A 17,345-nucleotide genomic window follows, 5' to 3' on the forward strand; every position below is an offset into this window, starting at 1 on the left:
GTCGCAATAACATAATATTCTGGTACTGTGCAGGTGTAAGCATTTGCAGCATTTTAACTAACTGTGTAAAACTTTCGTTAACATCGTGTATTGAGAAGAGCAGTTTCATCGGTAGAAAAATGGAGGGAAGCTAAGATGCTTCAGCCATGTGACATCGTCATCATGCTTGAATAAGGTAATTACAAAGCATTTATGAACAATTATATTTAATCTAATTTCGATTCCCAAGTTATAACATAATCGGGCTATATCGATAGCTCTGCAAGAGTAATCGTATCCTTCTGTATTACTTGGCTCTATAATAACCTGTTCGATGGTAGTGAAAGTTCGCTTTAACTTGAGTTCACTGTGAAACTAAATCCTTTGAATTGATTCAAAAGCTTGATTAGCATGTTGATTGCTGCTGGTAGGCGTACATACATATGTACGCGTGTGTTTCGTAGCAGAGGTGCATGTATCTTTCACTATTCAAGATGTACGTGTCCATAACTGTTCGACAAATTGCTCTCCTTGTGAATCGATAGTATCGACCTATCGAATTGGTTCGAATCTGAAATGATCTGAAACATTGGCTCAATTATAAATATTCATAGAGAACGTTTATATAGTAACAAGACAGAGACATAATTATTGAGTCAATAAACTGAGTCAATATAATAACATAATTATATTTAAATGAAAAATATTAACGTTGCGTTAGAGTAGTAATTCCATATATGAAACACAGCGGGAGTCAAAGTCTAACCTTTTCTCGTGAAAGCTCTGCATTAAAGTAGTAATATTTTTCGTTGCAGCATTAAATTTTATTAACCATGCTACCGGCTGAATTTACGATTGCCTCCTTATTTCACTCTCTTAATACGTATTTTGCTTTTATCATTTGAATTACGCGATCCGCGATGAGAAATTATTTGCGCCAAGTATTTTCGCAAAACGCGTCGTGAGAAGTTTCGCCGTGACGACATTAAAATCTTTGCTCGGAATTTCTTTGAAGTACACTTGGGCAAAGAAAAAGAGTAACGAAGGAACTTTGGATTTTTATTTTTAATTAAAAGAAACAGAAAATAAGGTGCTTGGATCTCGTTCGCTTACGAAGTTTCCGTCTATCGAAGGAGTTGAGATTATTATTTATAATTAACGAAAGGCGAGAAGAAAGTAGTCTTCAGTAACGATAATTGAGGCATGAAATGAACGGACATGAACAGATGTCGTTGAAATGAAAGATACGTGAATATTCAAGGTATCTGAAAAGTTATCTTAGAGAATTTTAGATGTTCCGTTCATAGAAACACAACGGTCCATCATTTCTCCACTTTTCGTTTGAATTCGGAGTAAGGTAAATGTCTACAATTAGGGCCCCAACGAGAAATCAATTGGAAAGAGGTAAATTCTATGTATTTTTGCCTCTCGAATCCAAAACTGTTGATAAAATTTGGGGTCGCTTGTATTTTTTAAGATCGGTCAAGTTTTTGCCGTGAGGTAAGTTATATATTTTCTGATAACCTAACTTAACCTATGTAAGTTAGTGACGCGTTTTAAAAGTATTGTCTACCCCACAAAGTCATTAACTTTTGAAAATAATGATTTTATGTCAATACTTACCACAATATCTTAGTAAATACAAGCGACCCCGAAATTTTATCAACAGTTTCTGATTCGGGGGGCAAAAGTACGTAGAATTTACCTCTTTTCAATTGATTTCTCGTTGGTGCCCTAATTGTAGACATTTACCCGGAGTAATCGCGAGTAAACCAGATGCGATGGATCACAAAATGGATCTATTAATCACCAGTGCCTCTCGACATTAATTTACCACAAAACATTGGCTGAGGATCCCGTGTCCGAAGACGTCAACAGTTACGTGTGATCCTTGGGATCGCTCGCAACAAATAATAGCGTTGGGGAACGAGGCGATGGGTATCAGGGTAGCCGCAAATGATCCTCGGATACGTGTGTTCTTGCTGCGCGTACAGTTCCAAACAATTTGCATGGCTGGCCGCACCTCAAGCCGCGCCAATGGATTTTGTTCGGCAAAAAGCCGTATCAGTTTCCAATTAAACCACTCCCCCAATCTATTCGTATAATAGCCAAAGCTGGCGATGTTTTGCGACACAAACGATCGTTGGTAAAAGTCTTCTCGAGATGTTTGCAGCTTCGCGGAGGTGGTGTTCTGAAAACCGACGAGAGGATGCATCCGGACGAAAGTAGTTTAGCCATTGTTTCGACGTCGCGGATAAGCTGAAGCTCGACGAAACAACTCTATTAAAAGTTGTTGCAGTATGTTCAGAGACTGCTTGTCCATGGATTTGTGTTTATTATTTTTTCTTGGATGGATAATGATACTTTTCGATTTTTCGCTCGACTAACCGCGACGGTTTCACTGTTGCAGAGTTTCCGAGGCGACGGGAAAAGTTAAGTGTACGCAAGTTAATCAACGGAACTAGGAAACCGCAAACGTCAAAGATTTTACGGAAGCGGAAGTTCGGAGAGAGGAGTTAATCTATCGCGTATGCTACGGCTACTTAATCGTAACACTGTGTCAAACCGTGTCATTCATCGACTTACTTTCTGAAGATTTCCAGAACTTTGAGAAGACACAGCTATTTCGAAGCAATCCTGAGATCGCCAATAACATTTATGACAGGTACGTGACTTGTTTTTTTATTCATACAATTTAATTTCCATTGCTTTTATTTATTGCGCTTTCATTTCGCTAATCTTTATCGATTTCCGGCACTCGTCAATAAAACGAGAAAAATAACCGAACCACAAAACGCTGCTGGTGACCGTGCCATGAGAGCAATCATTTCTGAATTAGTTTGGATAGATTGTGTGGCTGGTTTTATCACTGTTTGTCTCGGTTGTTATCAGGTATGAACGTTGCGCGTACACGCAGCTTATAATTCCAACACAACGCGCGTTCTGTTTTCCAACGGCAGTTTTATTGATGAACGAAAAGCATTATGATATTTGAAATACTCGTTATATTCGGGAAAATTGAGAGAGGAAAGGGATCAAATGTCGCTTGCGCATGGTTAAACCTATTCTATTGTGTAGCAGAATTGATGAAAAATGTTTGGTGAATGAAATATGAATAATTTCAACGAAATTATTATTATTATTATTAGCGTCGATCGTTATAAATGTTCATCCTCATCACCAGATTTTACCTACCACGAAAACTCCCGATAAACGGGAATAATTTCACTCATGATATCGCGGAACGACGGTGTCTTCCAATTTCGTCTGGTTCCATTAAACCGACGCACGATCCCAACGCGGATACTCGAAACTCTCGTTTTAATCTCCCTCGGCGATGTTATCGTTCGCTCGATTTGCTTTACACGCGGAAGCGTGCAATCACCGGCCAAAAAGCGCAACATCAAACACGCCGGACCTCGATGGGACGGCGTGCAAACGCGTGGCCCGCTTTGCGAATGCGAACCAACGGCTACGACAGGCTATCCGACTAGCCAGCTCGTCTCTAACAAGCCCTACAGCCTTTTTGCAGCGAGTAATTGGTAAAAAGGTATAATAATTTCAGGACGAGCGTGCACGCTGTTAGAGGAACGGACGAGTCGTCGAAAGGGTGGCTAATCGGCGGCATAAGCCGCGCTCTATTTAATTTGCGTTCACGGCGACGCGACGGCATAAGGTTACACACCGGCATCCCCCTCGCTCTTTGAGGTCAACGTTGGATGCTGCTGGTTAGCGCCGGTGGTCGTGACCATACGTGGTGTACAACGATGCGTGTATGCAGTGGAAACTGCTACGGAACATGGAGCCGCTGTTTCAGCCTGAGGGTGTGTATGCTGGACAAGGAGGGAGTAGTTGTACCCTGGATCACGGTGGAACGGACCAGGAGAGCCGGTCAGAGCTGGTGGATTCCCTGGTGCGCGGCTTGAGCTGCGGTCGGAGCTTCTCGTAACCCCACGTATACCACGTCCTTAGGCGCGTCGATTATTGTATAGGTACACACGGATACAAGTCGGTGTACCTTGGCGGACTGAGGAAAGCACGAGAATTCACGATGTCTGAGTGAACCGAGGCGAGGGTCGAGAAGAGCCGAGGGTGGTCGAGGACAACCGGCTGCGCACGAACCACGAATCGCCGCGGGAACCTGTCGCACGGCACGAAAGTCGAACAGTCTCTCACTGGCGCTCGGCGCGGTAAGTGTCCGAGAGACTAGATTAGTTTACGTGTTCGTACTTGAACCTCTCGATAAAGGTTAAATAGCTAAGATACATAGAGAAACATTACGTTAGATAGCCTCCCTTGCGAGGGGGCTCGAGTGGCCGCTGGTGGACGTTCCATCCAACCAGTTTCTACCGCTTCTTCGAAGCCCGATGGAACGCGAGGAGGTGGACAGTTGGCGTCGCGTCAGGATGGGACGCTATCTCCTCGTCGATTCAGCACGCCACGTGACTTGGAGTACCTTGACTTTTTGGATCCTCGTCGTCCTGTCGTCCATGCACGGTGAGTGAAAAGTTGACGAACGTTCTAAGCATGCATCCACCGGCTGGTTTGTGGAAAAAGGAATTCGCTGGAGGGTTCGAAATAGAACAAAGTCGTAAATAAGAAGGTACGCGGAATAGGATTCACCGAGTACTTACGTGACCGGTTTCAACTATTTGCCGAAGCGCAACGCGTTCCAAGTCGAGGGTGGTACAGGGAGGAAAAGATCTTGCTGCGAAGGCAGAAGCGTGACGAGCAAGAACGATCGGCTAAAGGGACTTGGAAGACACCTTCGTTTCGATTCGCTGACTCCGTCGAGTCTCGGTATCCATTCTGAATTAGCACAATTGCGACGAAGGTTCTTTAGAGACGGTCCAATTGTTGGATTCTTTAGATACGGAAATTTCATCGGTTTCAATCGGTGGGTGAGGCTACTGAAACGCCACAGAAAAAGATCTTAATATCGGTCTCGATCGTTAGCCGGCGTTTTTCTCTTTCCACCAACGCCAGCGCAATCTGCACTTTTTCACAGACGGATTCCGTTTTGCTTGAAAGCAATCGCGAACCGAGCTTCATTCTTTCGTTCGTATCACGAATCACGCTGTTAAATACGAGTTAGATGAAAGGGTAGTTTTTACAAGACTTCGTAGCAGCCAAACGAATCAGGCTTCGCTTTCCAAAGAGGGAAGTGGAAGCCGGCAAAAAGTTAACGAACTCGCGTAGCAAGTTCGTGACTTGAGTTCGAACAGATTTTAGTAACTTTTATAAGAATGACAAAAGGGTGGATCGTCAATAGCTTTGCTAGTTTTACCATTGCTTGAAAGAGTTTCATTCAAACAACAGGGATCACAGTTTACAAGTGATCGCGTAACGCAATACATAATTTAAACAGTGTCCTTGGAAAAACGCAATTTTCAGTATTCTCATAATACCAGTTCGTTGAAATATTTAATTGGCTTACTGATACAACAGTACAACCTATACATATATGCATTGTTTTATTCGAACGTTGCCGCTCGAGTGGTACATGTACAGATAACCATACAGTTTATTGAAAAAATAATTATTGAAGCCATAGTTAACAGTGGCAGATTCGAAAAGAACTGGTGAAAAATATTTTCACTTTTATTATCATTTATTTTATGCGTTCAGGGGGTTTATTTTCAAAATTTCACTCACCGAATCGTTACTGGATTTCAAGAAAATTTATAATTTAAAAGAAAATTGATTGCAGATCCTGAAAACTTGTCAGTCCATTCGGACACTTTAGTTTTCGTCAATAGCTTCTATTCCTTTTGTTTTTCACTCTTCGAAAAACGTACCCTTGAGATGTATATTTAAGTCGGCCTGTTCCTTTTCGAGAGGACCGCGAATAACTCACAGGAATTTTCGTAACGTAGCGAATTGAGCCACCTTTGGAAAGCAGGCCACCGGGATAAATATTGGATCGGTCAGAAGGTTTTTCGATTCCCATCGACCTACGTTCCGTGTTTATTTCAGACTTGCCCGCCGTTGTTTGATCATCGTATATTTTGTAAACATTAAGCGGTACAGCTGGAATGTTATTACCTTTGCAGGGGAGTACGCAAACAGAACATGATCGTTGTGTAAGCTACTGGAATAGATCGAACAAATTTTTTCAGTTAATTATCCTTTACGCGCGTTCGAAAATATCGCTGCAAATAAAGTGAAGAAATATTTGCACGTTATTTATTAAATACAGGTGAATGAGAGATACCTACGTTACTTTCAATTCATATTTCATGCATCGGAATTTCATTTCAATTTAATAATCATAAATAAAATCCATAGTAGATAATGAAAATTATTAATGTCCCTTATGTTTTCAATATTAAATGAAGAACACCTCTTCGTTTCACGAACCATTTTTTTTTCCGTTTATTTCAAGAATGTTTATAAACTTCCGTCCATTGGTGTTATATAAAACAGGAAATTAATTATCGTAATACCGGCTGGTAGATAGAGCGGCATACATTTTGAATAGAGAGAGAAACGTCGTCGATCTCCTCCCCAATGAAATCCATTTCCTTTCTGCCAGAGCGATAGGATCGCGAGAGGACGTTTGATCGATAACTCCGCGCGTAACGTCTATTCGATCAGCGTCGAATCGAAACGGTAATATACGTAGATTTTCGTAAAATCGTACAACGCCAGTTTCGTTGGTACCGAACGATAACATTTCGCCGGTCGTATAGTTGCGATAAAATGTAGGAGGCATCGGGATAAGGAACTCATGGATCGTCAAGTTTGGTGGAACAAATTCCGCTCGGTTCCGCGACGCTGCCTGGAGCGTCCTAAACTTTACTGAACGCGAATCGCGAGACGGATACGCGTATTATTACGCGACTTCACCGTTGGAAATTAGTCCGACAGCAGCCGTGAGAGCCCCGAGTGTAAAGTTAACTTCCGGATTTAACTTCTGGATAGCGAGTAACCGAGTCACGAGACTGTTTCCGGTGACAAGTAGGGAAGATCAGGCGCGAGAATGTCAGGGTGAGAAAGTTCGAAGTAGAAGAAATTGAAAAGATCGAAAGGTTAATGCGTTTGCCCGCCTTTTTCGTGTCTCACAGTTCAGTGGGTCATATGTATCCATTTCGTCTAGGATAAAATCTTGTAATGACTAAAAGTTTGCAAAGGATATTACCGTTGAGTTGGCAATCAATTTTGCGTAATTGTATTATTAATTTGTTTGAAGAACGTGTTCTTCTTTCGGTCAATCGTCCCTAGAATCGATTCCTGTTTTACGTTTTAACGCGGAAAACGAGCCACGAGGGTAACCTGCAATTTATCTTGTTATTTGCATTAGCGAATCGGGGTCAGCGAAACATTTGCGGATACGAAAACCCGTACCGCATGCCATCAGATTTTTTCCCCTCCGAGGGCGTTAAACAAACGATTCGTTTGCATGCTCTTTCAAATAATTAAGCGATCGGTTAATGGAAACCTCTAGTTTTCCTTTATATCCCTAGAAGGTTAGATGATTTTCAGAAATCAACTTCTACCAGGAAATTCGAGATAAATTAAATTCATAACGTATTCGTTTCAATTTCCATGATCGAAGGCAATGCTTTGTGAGCGCTGAAATTTCATCTGCGATTGTTGAAATATTTGTAGAATTCGGGGGAAAAAAATGAAACAGAGGTACCGGAAATAAAAAATCTGAATTTTTGTTACACTTTCATCTCCAATTTCATTTCTTTTCTTTCAATACCTGTAGGTTACGATGATCTTAATTCTCAATAGAAACATTATTGTCTCGTGATCGATTAACCTTTTCAAATTAATATAACGAAAATCGCTTGTTCGGTTGTTCCTTTAAACTGTAACGCCGTGAAATCGGGTGAAAGGGTCGCGTTAACCGCGTTACCTCATAACTTGTCCCTCCATTGTGAGAAGTTGGCGAAAGTAGCTATGAAATTTCCATTTGTTAACCATGATAGAACGGTAATTCGTCAGAGTCGAAAATTAAGCAACACGATATCCGGTGATTAAACGGGGTCTCGATTTTCCCGGAATTTTACCGCTCCCACGACCCTGGAAACGCGCGAGTGATTTAACGTCAAAGGCGATTAGAGAGGAAAGTTAGTTCTCGCGGCGAAGGGTTCGAGGGTCGTTTCTGAAATGCATCAACTATAGACTGGCTAATGTCGCTAATGGAGAAGGTGGCGCTATGTCAGGTGTGCAGGAATAATTGTCCCGGAGAATTAGCTGGTTATGCGACGACGAATCGATTAGGAGAACAATGTTACTCGGCATTCGTGTCTCTCGTCTTGAAAAGGGAACGTATCTGTCGCGATAATTTGCCGTATGAATTTTGACACCATTCGTCGTTGATCTTGTGGCGTATTAAACGTCACGAGAGGTAATTAATTGTCCTAATTACTACAGAGAGGACTAATAGCATTTTTTTTTTTTAATTCGAATTTGAAGAAGTGTATCGCTTCAAATTAGATTTTTAAAATATTTTCTCGAACTTTTATCAAGGCTTCTGGACGTAGATTAATGATCAGGTCCGGCTGGTTCACATTTGTCCCCAGGGTATCAAAACGGTATTTTATCAAATTTTTCTGGATGACACGAATCGTTTATTCGTAGGATAACAATATCCTTTCCATGAAAAAGTTTTCTTGTTGGATCATGGCGTGACGAGATAGAGTATACGTTCGAGAGAAGGTCTTATAGAGCGAGTGGACACTTGGCATTTATATTCTTCTTTGAACGGCTCGCTGAAACGGAGCAACCGCTTTTTCCTCCCGATTCCTTTGAGAAGCTCCTCCTTATCGCTCTTGCATCCGAAGGATCTCGAGACGCCTTTTCTGATTTCAATTCAAGTGCGTTCGAATATCGAACGTCGCTTTCACGGTTATTGGATTAAAGGATTAACCTTCGGATGTACGAGGAATTATAAAGTCATCCGGTACCTTTGAAACTCGATACCTTGAGGTATTTCGCTACCTGCTTAATAAATTCCTTCCTTCTGCCGACTTGGAAATATCTTTCTAGAATTCCGACAAATTCTATTTTTTGTACATCATTCTGTACATCATTCCTGTTCAGGCTTAGCAAAAGTCGTTGGCGTTAACCCTCGCGTGTAAACTTTAATCTCTCGTCTAATACTAATCGTACGTGTTAGACGTCTAATTCAACTACCTCGAGGTGTTTCCATCGAATCGCTTAAAAAATCAGGGTTACGGAAGATATCATTGCGCGAGGTGGTATCTTAACGAGCGGCATACGTAAAACCAACACGATAACGAAGAAATAAAAGGTGGTTCGCACCGGAAACGTTCGGAACGTTTCGTAGCTGCACCGATATTCGGAGGTAGAATATCGAGGGATGTTTTTATAAGTTTATACGTATCGATATGATTCCATGCAGCGCGACAAATATTTGAACAATGTACGACTAGATGGAAAACGATGATTGTTAATCGAACCGACTGCCAAACTATATCGGAATGATGCAATTATAGCCGATGCATTTGGTGGCCATTCGTATGGATGCATCGTGTATGCACCTGTGTGACCTTTTTTTAGCCGTTCAGCTTTCATAGAAAAGCAATTAGTTTAAGTTTAATTAAAAACGACAACGAGAACACAAGAGAAGTAGGAACGCAACCGATTTTGTTTAAAATATTATTCAATCAAAAACAAACGCGTATGGTGTTTCGTTTAACGTGACGTTATGGCGCTTTGTTTTTTGTGTTTTTATTTTCAAGCATCACTGCGATCCAGGGTGTTGTAGATTTATCAGTGGAACAAGGTTAACTCGTTGTCGTGGCTTGATGAAATTTATACGACCGTCGTGCGCTGTTAACTGACAATTGATTTATTAATACGTTGACTTTCATAGTGCAGGTATCGGGTGGATGATCGAATTATTTTTTAATCTAATGCCCCTGGGTGCTATTTCGAACTGTTAGTGGCGTATACAATTTGCTTTCTTAAATTTAATTTATGGTAATGATTGAAATATTCAGCCGAATTAAATTTATAGCGCAAATGTAATTTAGATATTTCAATTAAACGTTCTTATTTTTCTATGTTTTCATTTTGATTTTGAAATTTTCGCACCGATCGTAAAGGTGGAAGTTGAAACGTAAAATTTATAGTGGTAGGAACTTTCGAGACATCATTTAACAGATCGAGCAAGATGAAACTGGTAGACGCAATAAAAATGCGATCAATCACGAGAAAACGATTCCGGGAAACAGGAAGTAGATAAGCTCTACTTAGGTCAGACATACAGCCGCCCAGTAGATAAGGTCGACTCGGAGTCAGACGTTAGCCGTCAGACTAATAATGGTTTCAACTACTTAGCTTCAGGCGGCGGAGTAACCATCTTCCATTACGCGTATTAATATTAAATCGAGCGTTAAGAAAAAGGGTCGTTGAACTTTATCGCTAAACGAAATAAAGAAACAATCTGTAGGGTATTAATTGTTATATCTTTAAATCGAATTTTACGGGTTGAGAAAAAAGCAAAGAACGATAAGACGGTCGAAGATGCGGACGATATATGAAATTTTGCGACGTGTCACGTATATAGAAAGAGGTCCATTTTTGCATCGTGGCGCGAGTCTCGCGAAAAATTTGAATATTCATTATCGGAGCGGTATCCAGTGGTTACCGGACAGGTAGAATTGAAAAGTGCAATACGGCAGGGATGAAGGATGGAAAAATAAAAACGGCCGATACCAGGCCGGAAGGTAGGAGGTGTGCTGGAAATAATAAAAAGGAAGCGAGAGCACGAAGAAACACATGGATACATTAATCAATATAGAAGATAGCGGATAACAAAAAAGGAAGGTAATGCGGTATGATGAAAATTCAATATCGACGGAACGGGGGGAGAACGTACGGGGATGTGAAAAGGAAAAACAAAAGAGCATTCGGGATGAGAAATAAAGTATCGAAGGAATAACTTTTGACCGAGGAGGGTAGTAGAGGAGTAAAAAGAATCGAATATCTTTTTCATTACAATTACTTTTCCACTTTATTCCTCCGTTAATTCTGACCAATTAAATGGAATCTTCAGTGCCATACAAGAAAAATATCGTTATCATTGCGGTGGTAATTTCCCAGTAAAAAGCTTTCACATTCGACCCATTATTTTGTTTAGTGAAATGAAATAGTGATGGTAGACGAATGAAATGGTAAACGTAAAAGTCGTTCTCTGTGGATGGTATATATTTACAAGTGAAATTTTATGCGCCGGGAATTTCACCTTCGCGAATCAACGATCGCGAACGGATATAGCCGTGCGAAAACTGGCTGACGAGCAACGGGAACTTACTTTTCGGTTGTTGGCTTCGGGAAAGTCGTTAAACAGCGTCAGCCAGTGCCATTTATAGACTCCTGTTTCCCGTCAGACAGAAACAGCCTGCTCCGGAACCGCTTGTCTTCCGTATACGTTTACTATTCCAGACCGACAAAACCGCACTGTAATCGTGTTTATGAGCCACGATAAATCAAGAAATTAAATGGAACCGTGTTGCGTGTTCCCTCGTTGAACTAATGATTTTTCCAAAATTTCATTTACACCACTGTGCTTTCTCGTTCACCCTCGCGAAAATCGTTCACCAACGACGAGGATGGTTTATAGGTGTTTGTTTCTTGGACGATAGAGGAGGAAGCCAGGATTCTCGCCAGGAAATAGAACAGTTAGGTTAGCGTTAATCACTCGCAATTTCGCGAAATTGTTATGAGGGTTGTTTAGTATTTCTTGTGCCGTTAACCCTTTGAGAACGATAAATTCCCATGTACATGTTCCATGTATATGTGGTACAATAAACACGTTGAAAGATGAAACGTGTAAATGCACTGAGAGAAATTATATTAATTACATCAAAGTCGCTTCAAAGAGAGGAAAAATTACAATTGTATCTTCGATGAGCTCCACGGGTCATTCACGATCCGCACAAGCGTGAAACGCGTTACAAGCCGAGAACCGTTGTGTATAGCAGGATGTATCACTGTTTTCTGGCGATGCGCGTTGGATATCCGTTGTCTGGATGCAGGAGCGTGCTGTTGTAAACGGAACCATGTAATAACCACGTACACGAGCCGCGATATACCATTGAGAGACGAGGGGAAGCGGATAGATAGAGAGGATGGAGAATTTCGAGTTAGTATACTGGGTGTACATAGAGTAGCGTTGCGAATTGGCTAGGGAAGTGGAGACGGAGGAGAGGCGAAGAACGGGATAAACACGGATAGACGAAGACAAAGAGACGAAACAAGATACATAGAGTAGAAACAGGAAGCTGGTAGAGTGGTGGAGGTAAAATTTAGAGGAGATGCAAGTACGGTTTGGAAGGGAACAGTTGCCGGATTGTACGAGTTGAGTGGAACGATGCAACCCCCTCGTTCAATCTCCCTTTCCATTCGGTTGATGGTACTCTTGTGGGGGTCGGTTTATCCTTATCGGGGGTACAGTGGAACATAAATCAAAGTGTTTACTCGGCAACTACCATCGGAGAAACGGCGCAAGCTTCACGGCTAATAACGAGTACCGACGCTTCTCTTCGACCCGTTCCAGGGGCCATCCATTCAGGCAAAACAGCTTCCCTGACCCCTCGACCCTTTCCGGATTCATTCAACGAACCCGATGTAGAACGGACGGCTGACCACATCCTTCCCCACGGTTAGATACGTCGTTTTTCTTTGATGCCTGCCCGGACCGAATTAGTTCGAGGCTTTCGCACTTTCAAAAGCTCCGACCACACCGAGCAGTTTGTTTTCGAACTCGTTCATCGATCGTACGCTAATTTGTCTAGTAATCCCTTCTTGTTGGGGTGCTAATTAGCTCGTTTTCGCCTGACCATTTCAACCGCTAATTTCTATATCAGTCTGAATTTCATCATTTAATAGCCTTAAGCTATGTATACACGAGAGACTAAAAATGGTAAAGCTCTACGGGAAAGAGAGATTTCCTCTACCATACGCGTGTACACGAGACTGTGTCTCTGCCATAAATTCGCTTTACTTCAGAGCTGTAGAGAATTTTTTGGTAGAGCTCTACATTAGCGCTCTACAGCTCTGTGTATGTACACGAGAGTAGGCTGGTAGATGTATGGTAGACCCTACCAGGTAGAAAAGCGTTGAAGCACATTTAGTATGATTCCAATTTTTGCGGAGTAAAGAAGTAAGATGAGTCCCGAACAAATGATATACATAATATATAATTATTAAATATTTATTGATTTAATTAATAAATATTTTATTGTATATAAATTATTATTATTATTATTTACAAATAAAATATACACTTATATTTATTATAGATATTTATAAATTTTATATAAGGATTTCCGAACACTACGGGGCAATATTCGAGGGATTAAGTCTGTGGCAGGCATAAATATTTAAAATAGCATTTAAAAATATCAAAGACTTTCATAAAAAGCACTCAGCCAACCCTCCCGCCGCTTCTACAGCTCAAAATAAAAAATATAAAAATAAAATAAAAACATATAAATATATTTATATTTAATAGTTCCTTTCCTACACATTCTTAAAAATTCGTTAGCTGTGTCAAAATAAAGCATATGAAACTAGGTAGAGCTCTACCAACTTATACATCTCTATAATTCGTAGAGCCGATGTAGAGACAAAAATTTCTCTACTGAAAGGTGTTTTACACGGTAGAAAAATCTTTACAAAAACACTCTCCTGTAGAGATACCGTAAAGCTCTACGGTGCAATTCTAAAAGGTGTTTACACGTCTCTACATGTCTATACCGAGATTTTTCTCTATACTTTACCATTTTTTGTCCCTCGTGTACACATAGCTTAAGGAAAGGTAGTTCAGAAATTTCCAGTTAACTATAAAAGCGTTATTGCTACATCATGGTTTCCTATGTATAACGTTTGTAAATAATATTTCATCATGCCTGTAGAAACAACGAAAACACTTTAAACGTTAAAAGTCACCGCTTCGTTCAATATATCCTTCTTGAAACTGTGTTAAATTGATACACCGCAATGAGCCCCCTGTTTCCGCCTGTTTTACGAACAAAGTTTCAGCTCGACGGTGAATGCAAGTGGAGGGACGAGTGTGCGCGTTGTTTGTCCAATAGAGTTCCGTCATTGACGAGCATTAAAAGGAGTTTCTTGGCAACGAGGCAGAAGGCCCTTGGTAACTTTCAGTCGTACCAGAAACGTCTACCTTCTGTTATTAGGACGAAAGATTACCAAGCACAGGGTGTTTAATTACCGTTCCACGGTTAATACCGAGCACAACTACCGCAGACTGGATCGACCGCGCGTCCATTGAACCACTCGGTAATCCTACGGGCCACAATGGATCTACGACACGGAATGCACTAAACCATCGCCTACACGGCCCGATCTATCGCTCCTTCTCGGTTCGATGGACAGAACACGCCTTTCGAGATGCCGTTTCCACGTATTCCCGATGCCTGACATTCTCAATGTCTACGGACAGTCGAAAGGTACATGTAAAATGGAATTAATCCCTCGACCCGATGCTTCACACCGTCAATAGGAATTTTGTTACACGTAAATCGACGTCGCTTCCGAAATTTCTACGAAATTTCATTAAACGTACAATTTTATGGATAACAATATTGGTTTCGACGTTTCCGGATTATAGTTAATCATTATAATTCATTATCGAAATAGGTAAATGTAACACGAGTCTCTCGTGCATTTCATGGAATTGATGTCGGTTCAATAGTGATTACAATGCCGAGGGAAGAAACGTCGACGGTTATTTGCTTTCGCCGGTAATTCTATAGCTTGTATTGGAGGCTAATTGTATCATTTGAAATAGATTGAATCGATGTAGCTAGTATTATGTCGGCTGCGTTTATTGGTATAGCAGTAACGCATTAATTAGTAAATTAACAGCGATGTATGTAAACACCGAAGGCAAAGTTACGTTATGAATATCGCATTGACAAATCTGTTCTTGGAAGAGGAAATTGACCTTATTTTTTTAACGATGATTAAACACAAACCATACATGTTATCTTATCACGATTCGAAATTGTTGCTTTCAATGCAATGGCTTTCTTTCGATCGTTATTGTCCGACGGTTGGTTGAACGTTGTTCACGCTCGAATCGAAATCGCGAGGAAAAAAGTCTTGTTAAGGGAAAATAACGTGTATGATAACTCGGGTCGGATAATGAGAGCCGGCAATCTGAGCGGCGCTCATTTGCCTCTTGATCAGAGCCACCCCTTCTCTCTCTCTCTCTCTCTGCATTCTTTCCTTCGGGTTACTTCCGCCTCATCCAGCTTCTCTCCATTCACCAACCATTCCACGGTCCAGCCATTACGGATGTACGATGTAAAATGCGCCCAAGCTGTCTTTTTCCTGGGCCGAGCTGTGCTACCCGTTGTCCGTTCGTCCCTTGGGGGAAAAAAAGCCTCCTTTCAAATGCTGTTTCCAAGTATCACGTCTGTTCCTTAAATTCGCGGTTAATGGCTTCGTGGCGCGACACCCTGTGAAAGCTTAAGGGGAAAAAGGTGTAGATACGGTTTCCACCGCCGTCGCTATAATCTTATTTAAAGATTTTAAGACGCTCCCGTTGCTTGAGACATTATTATGCAGCCCGGCCGAGATAGAGGTTGTTGAATTCTATCGACGCGACGTCCGGTTTTTTAAAAACATTTTCATACGTTTCACTCGTACCGGATCTAGTAGCTGGAAAATAATCGGATAAAGTTTGAAAACGCCATATGGCGGAACATTCTTTCGAGTGGTTGCGGATAAAGGGGTTGGGAAAGTTGGAACTTTGTCAACGGGAAGTATCTTTTATACGTTGTATTTTTAGAAGCATTCCGGATGTTCAGGGATCAAGTATTATTTGTTCTCGGTGGTTGGTTATTAGAACATCTGTTGCTCTAGATTTTCTCGTTTCACCCTGATTTTCGAAGTTCACGGATGCATTTTTAAACGTCCGTTTAATAAAAAGAATAACGGCTTGATTCGGCCTCGGACGATTCTCCTTTTCTCTCGGCGAGTTGCCCACTCGAGTGCAATGGAGCTGCATTAAACTGGCCGGGTCCATCTATCGGTTTTTCTTACTTTTAATCGTGCCTTGGCAAATATCACCGGCTTGAATCGGGCTGCGAGTGCAGGATTTCCTTCGTTAATTCCATAATGACCATCTAGTCGAATTATAATAATCTCTCTTTTACTATAACGCGATTCCTTTGAAAAGGCTTTACATCCTGGAATCAATTGATCGGATCGCGTTGATTAAGACGCGTTCAATTGATTACTTCGAGCTGGGTACGATGAGCGAATCTTTATTATTTCCTCGTCGTTGTATGAAATGACTTTTAAAGAATGATGAAAATACAAATGTTTTGATAGACGATGCGATTATGTTGGAAAAGTTGGACGCTGTCAAGATCGGTTAACCGACTAGTCCAATTTCGTCCCATTAACGGGAATGCAGCGCTGGCTGCCGTAATAGCAATCAATCGTGATTTAGCTTGAATCATGAATCGATGCCTGACGGAATGGATGTTCCAGCTCCCACCCATCGTGAAATCGACCTTGTTCGGCTGAAATTTATGGCTCGAAAACAAAGATAGCCTGTTCGCGTGTGCGCGGCATGAAATTTTAATCGAACCGGATGTTCAGGTTCGTTCGTTCGATCCGGTTTACTATTTGCCATCTAACCTGTTCCCGTCGCGCAGGTACGATGATTCGTAAGCGAGGCAAACAACTTGTAATGTTCGTCGATGTTGTTGCGCCGCGACGTGCCTGTTCCCAGGTAATTTACTGAATTATTATACCGTCAATTTTCATTAACGTCCAATTTACACGACAATATATTGCGTCGATGGAATATAATGGGGCCATAAATTTCCATCTACCAATCAATAACAGAAGACTTGCTCTACGCTGTTTTACCTCTACTTCCGCTCTTGTATCGCAGCCGGGTATATCCGGTCTCTGAGGAAATCCGATATTGACAGATATTTAGAATATATTTTTTTTTCATAGCCTTAATGAATGATGGGTATTTACGTTTGGAGAGCATCTTAATTGACAAAACGAAATATTGACAGTCGAAAATGAACCGATACGTGTAGAAAGAGAATCGATGGAGGGTGAAAAGAGGCTGAAAGGTTGAACTTGTCGATATTAAATAAAACACGTCGGTGGAAGCGCGTGGTCGCGGGGCGTCGGATGCGAGACGCGTCGCGCCGCTCCATTCGCACGCCTATTAATCCGAAAAATATAGAGAAGAGCGGCGCGTACGGCCGCCTGTTGATTTTCTTGCGATATATCTGTCGACACACGCGGCAATGGCCGTTTCCCGCGCTCTCGTATCCCGAAATCGATCGAACGAACGAGCACAGTATCTAATCGGGAAGCAATTATGA

At 41.4% G+C, this 17,345-nt stretch overlaps 1 protein-coding gene across 1 annotated transcript in view; it reads left to right on the plus strand.

Moving 5' to 3' along the window:
* LOC117600044 (cell adhesion molecule Dscam2-like) overlaps positions 1-17,345 on the plus strand; it is an 83,849-nt gene that overhangs the window by 534 nt on the left and 65,970 nt on the right. Inside the window, exons 2-4 of the mRNA XM_076692641.1 lie at positions 34-175; positions 2,390-2,644; positions 3,545-4,476. Of these exons, the coding sequence (XP_076548756.1) occupies positions 4,347-4,476 (130 nt within the window). The 5' untranslated portion in view covers positions 34-175; positions 2,390-2,644; positions 3,545-4,346. The remainder of the gene's footprint in view (positions 1-33; positions 176-2,389; positions 2,645-3,544; positions 4,477-17,345) is intronic.

This window comes from Osmia lignaria, chromosome 15 (assembly GCF_051020975.1).
Source record: "Osmia lignaria lignaria isolate PbOS001 chromosome 15, iyOsmLign1, whole genome shotgun sequence".
Lineage (NCBI taxonomy): Eukaryota > Metazoa > Arthropoda > Insecta > Hymenoptera > Megachilidae > Osmia > Osmia lignaria.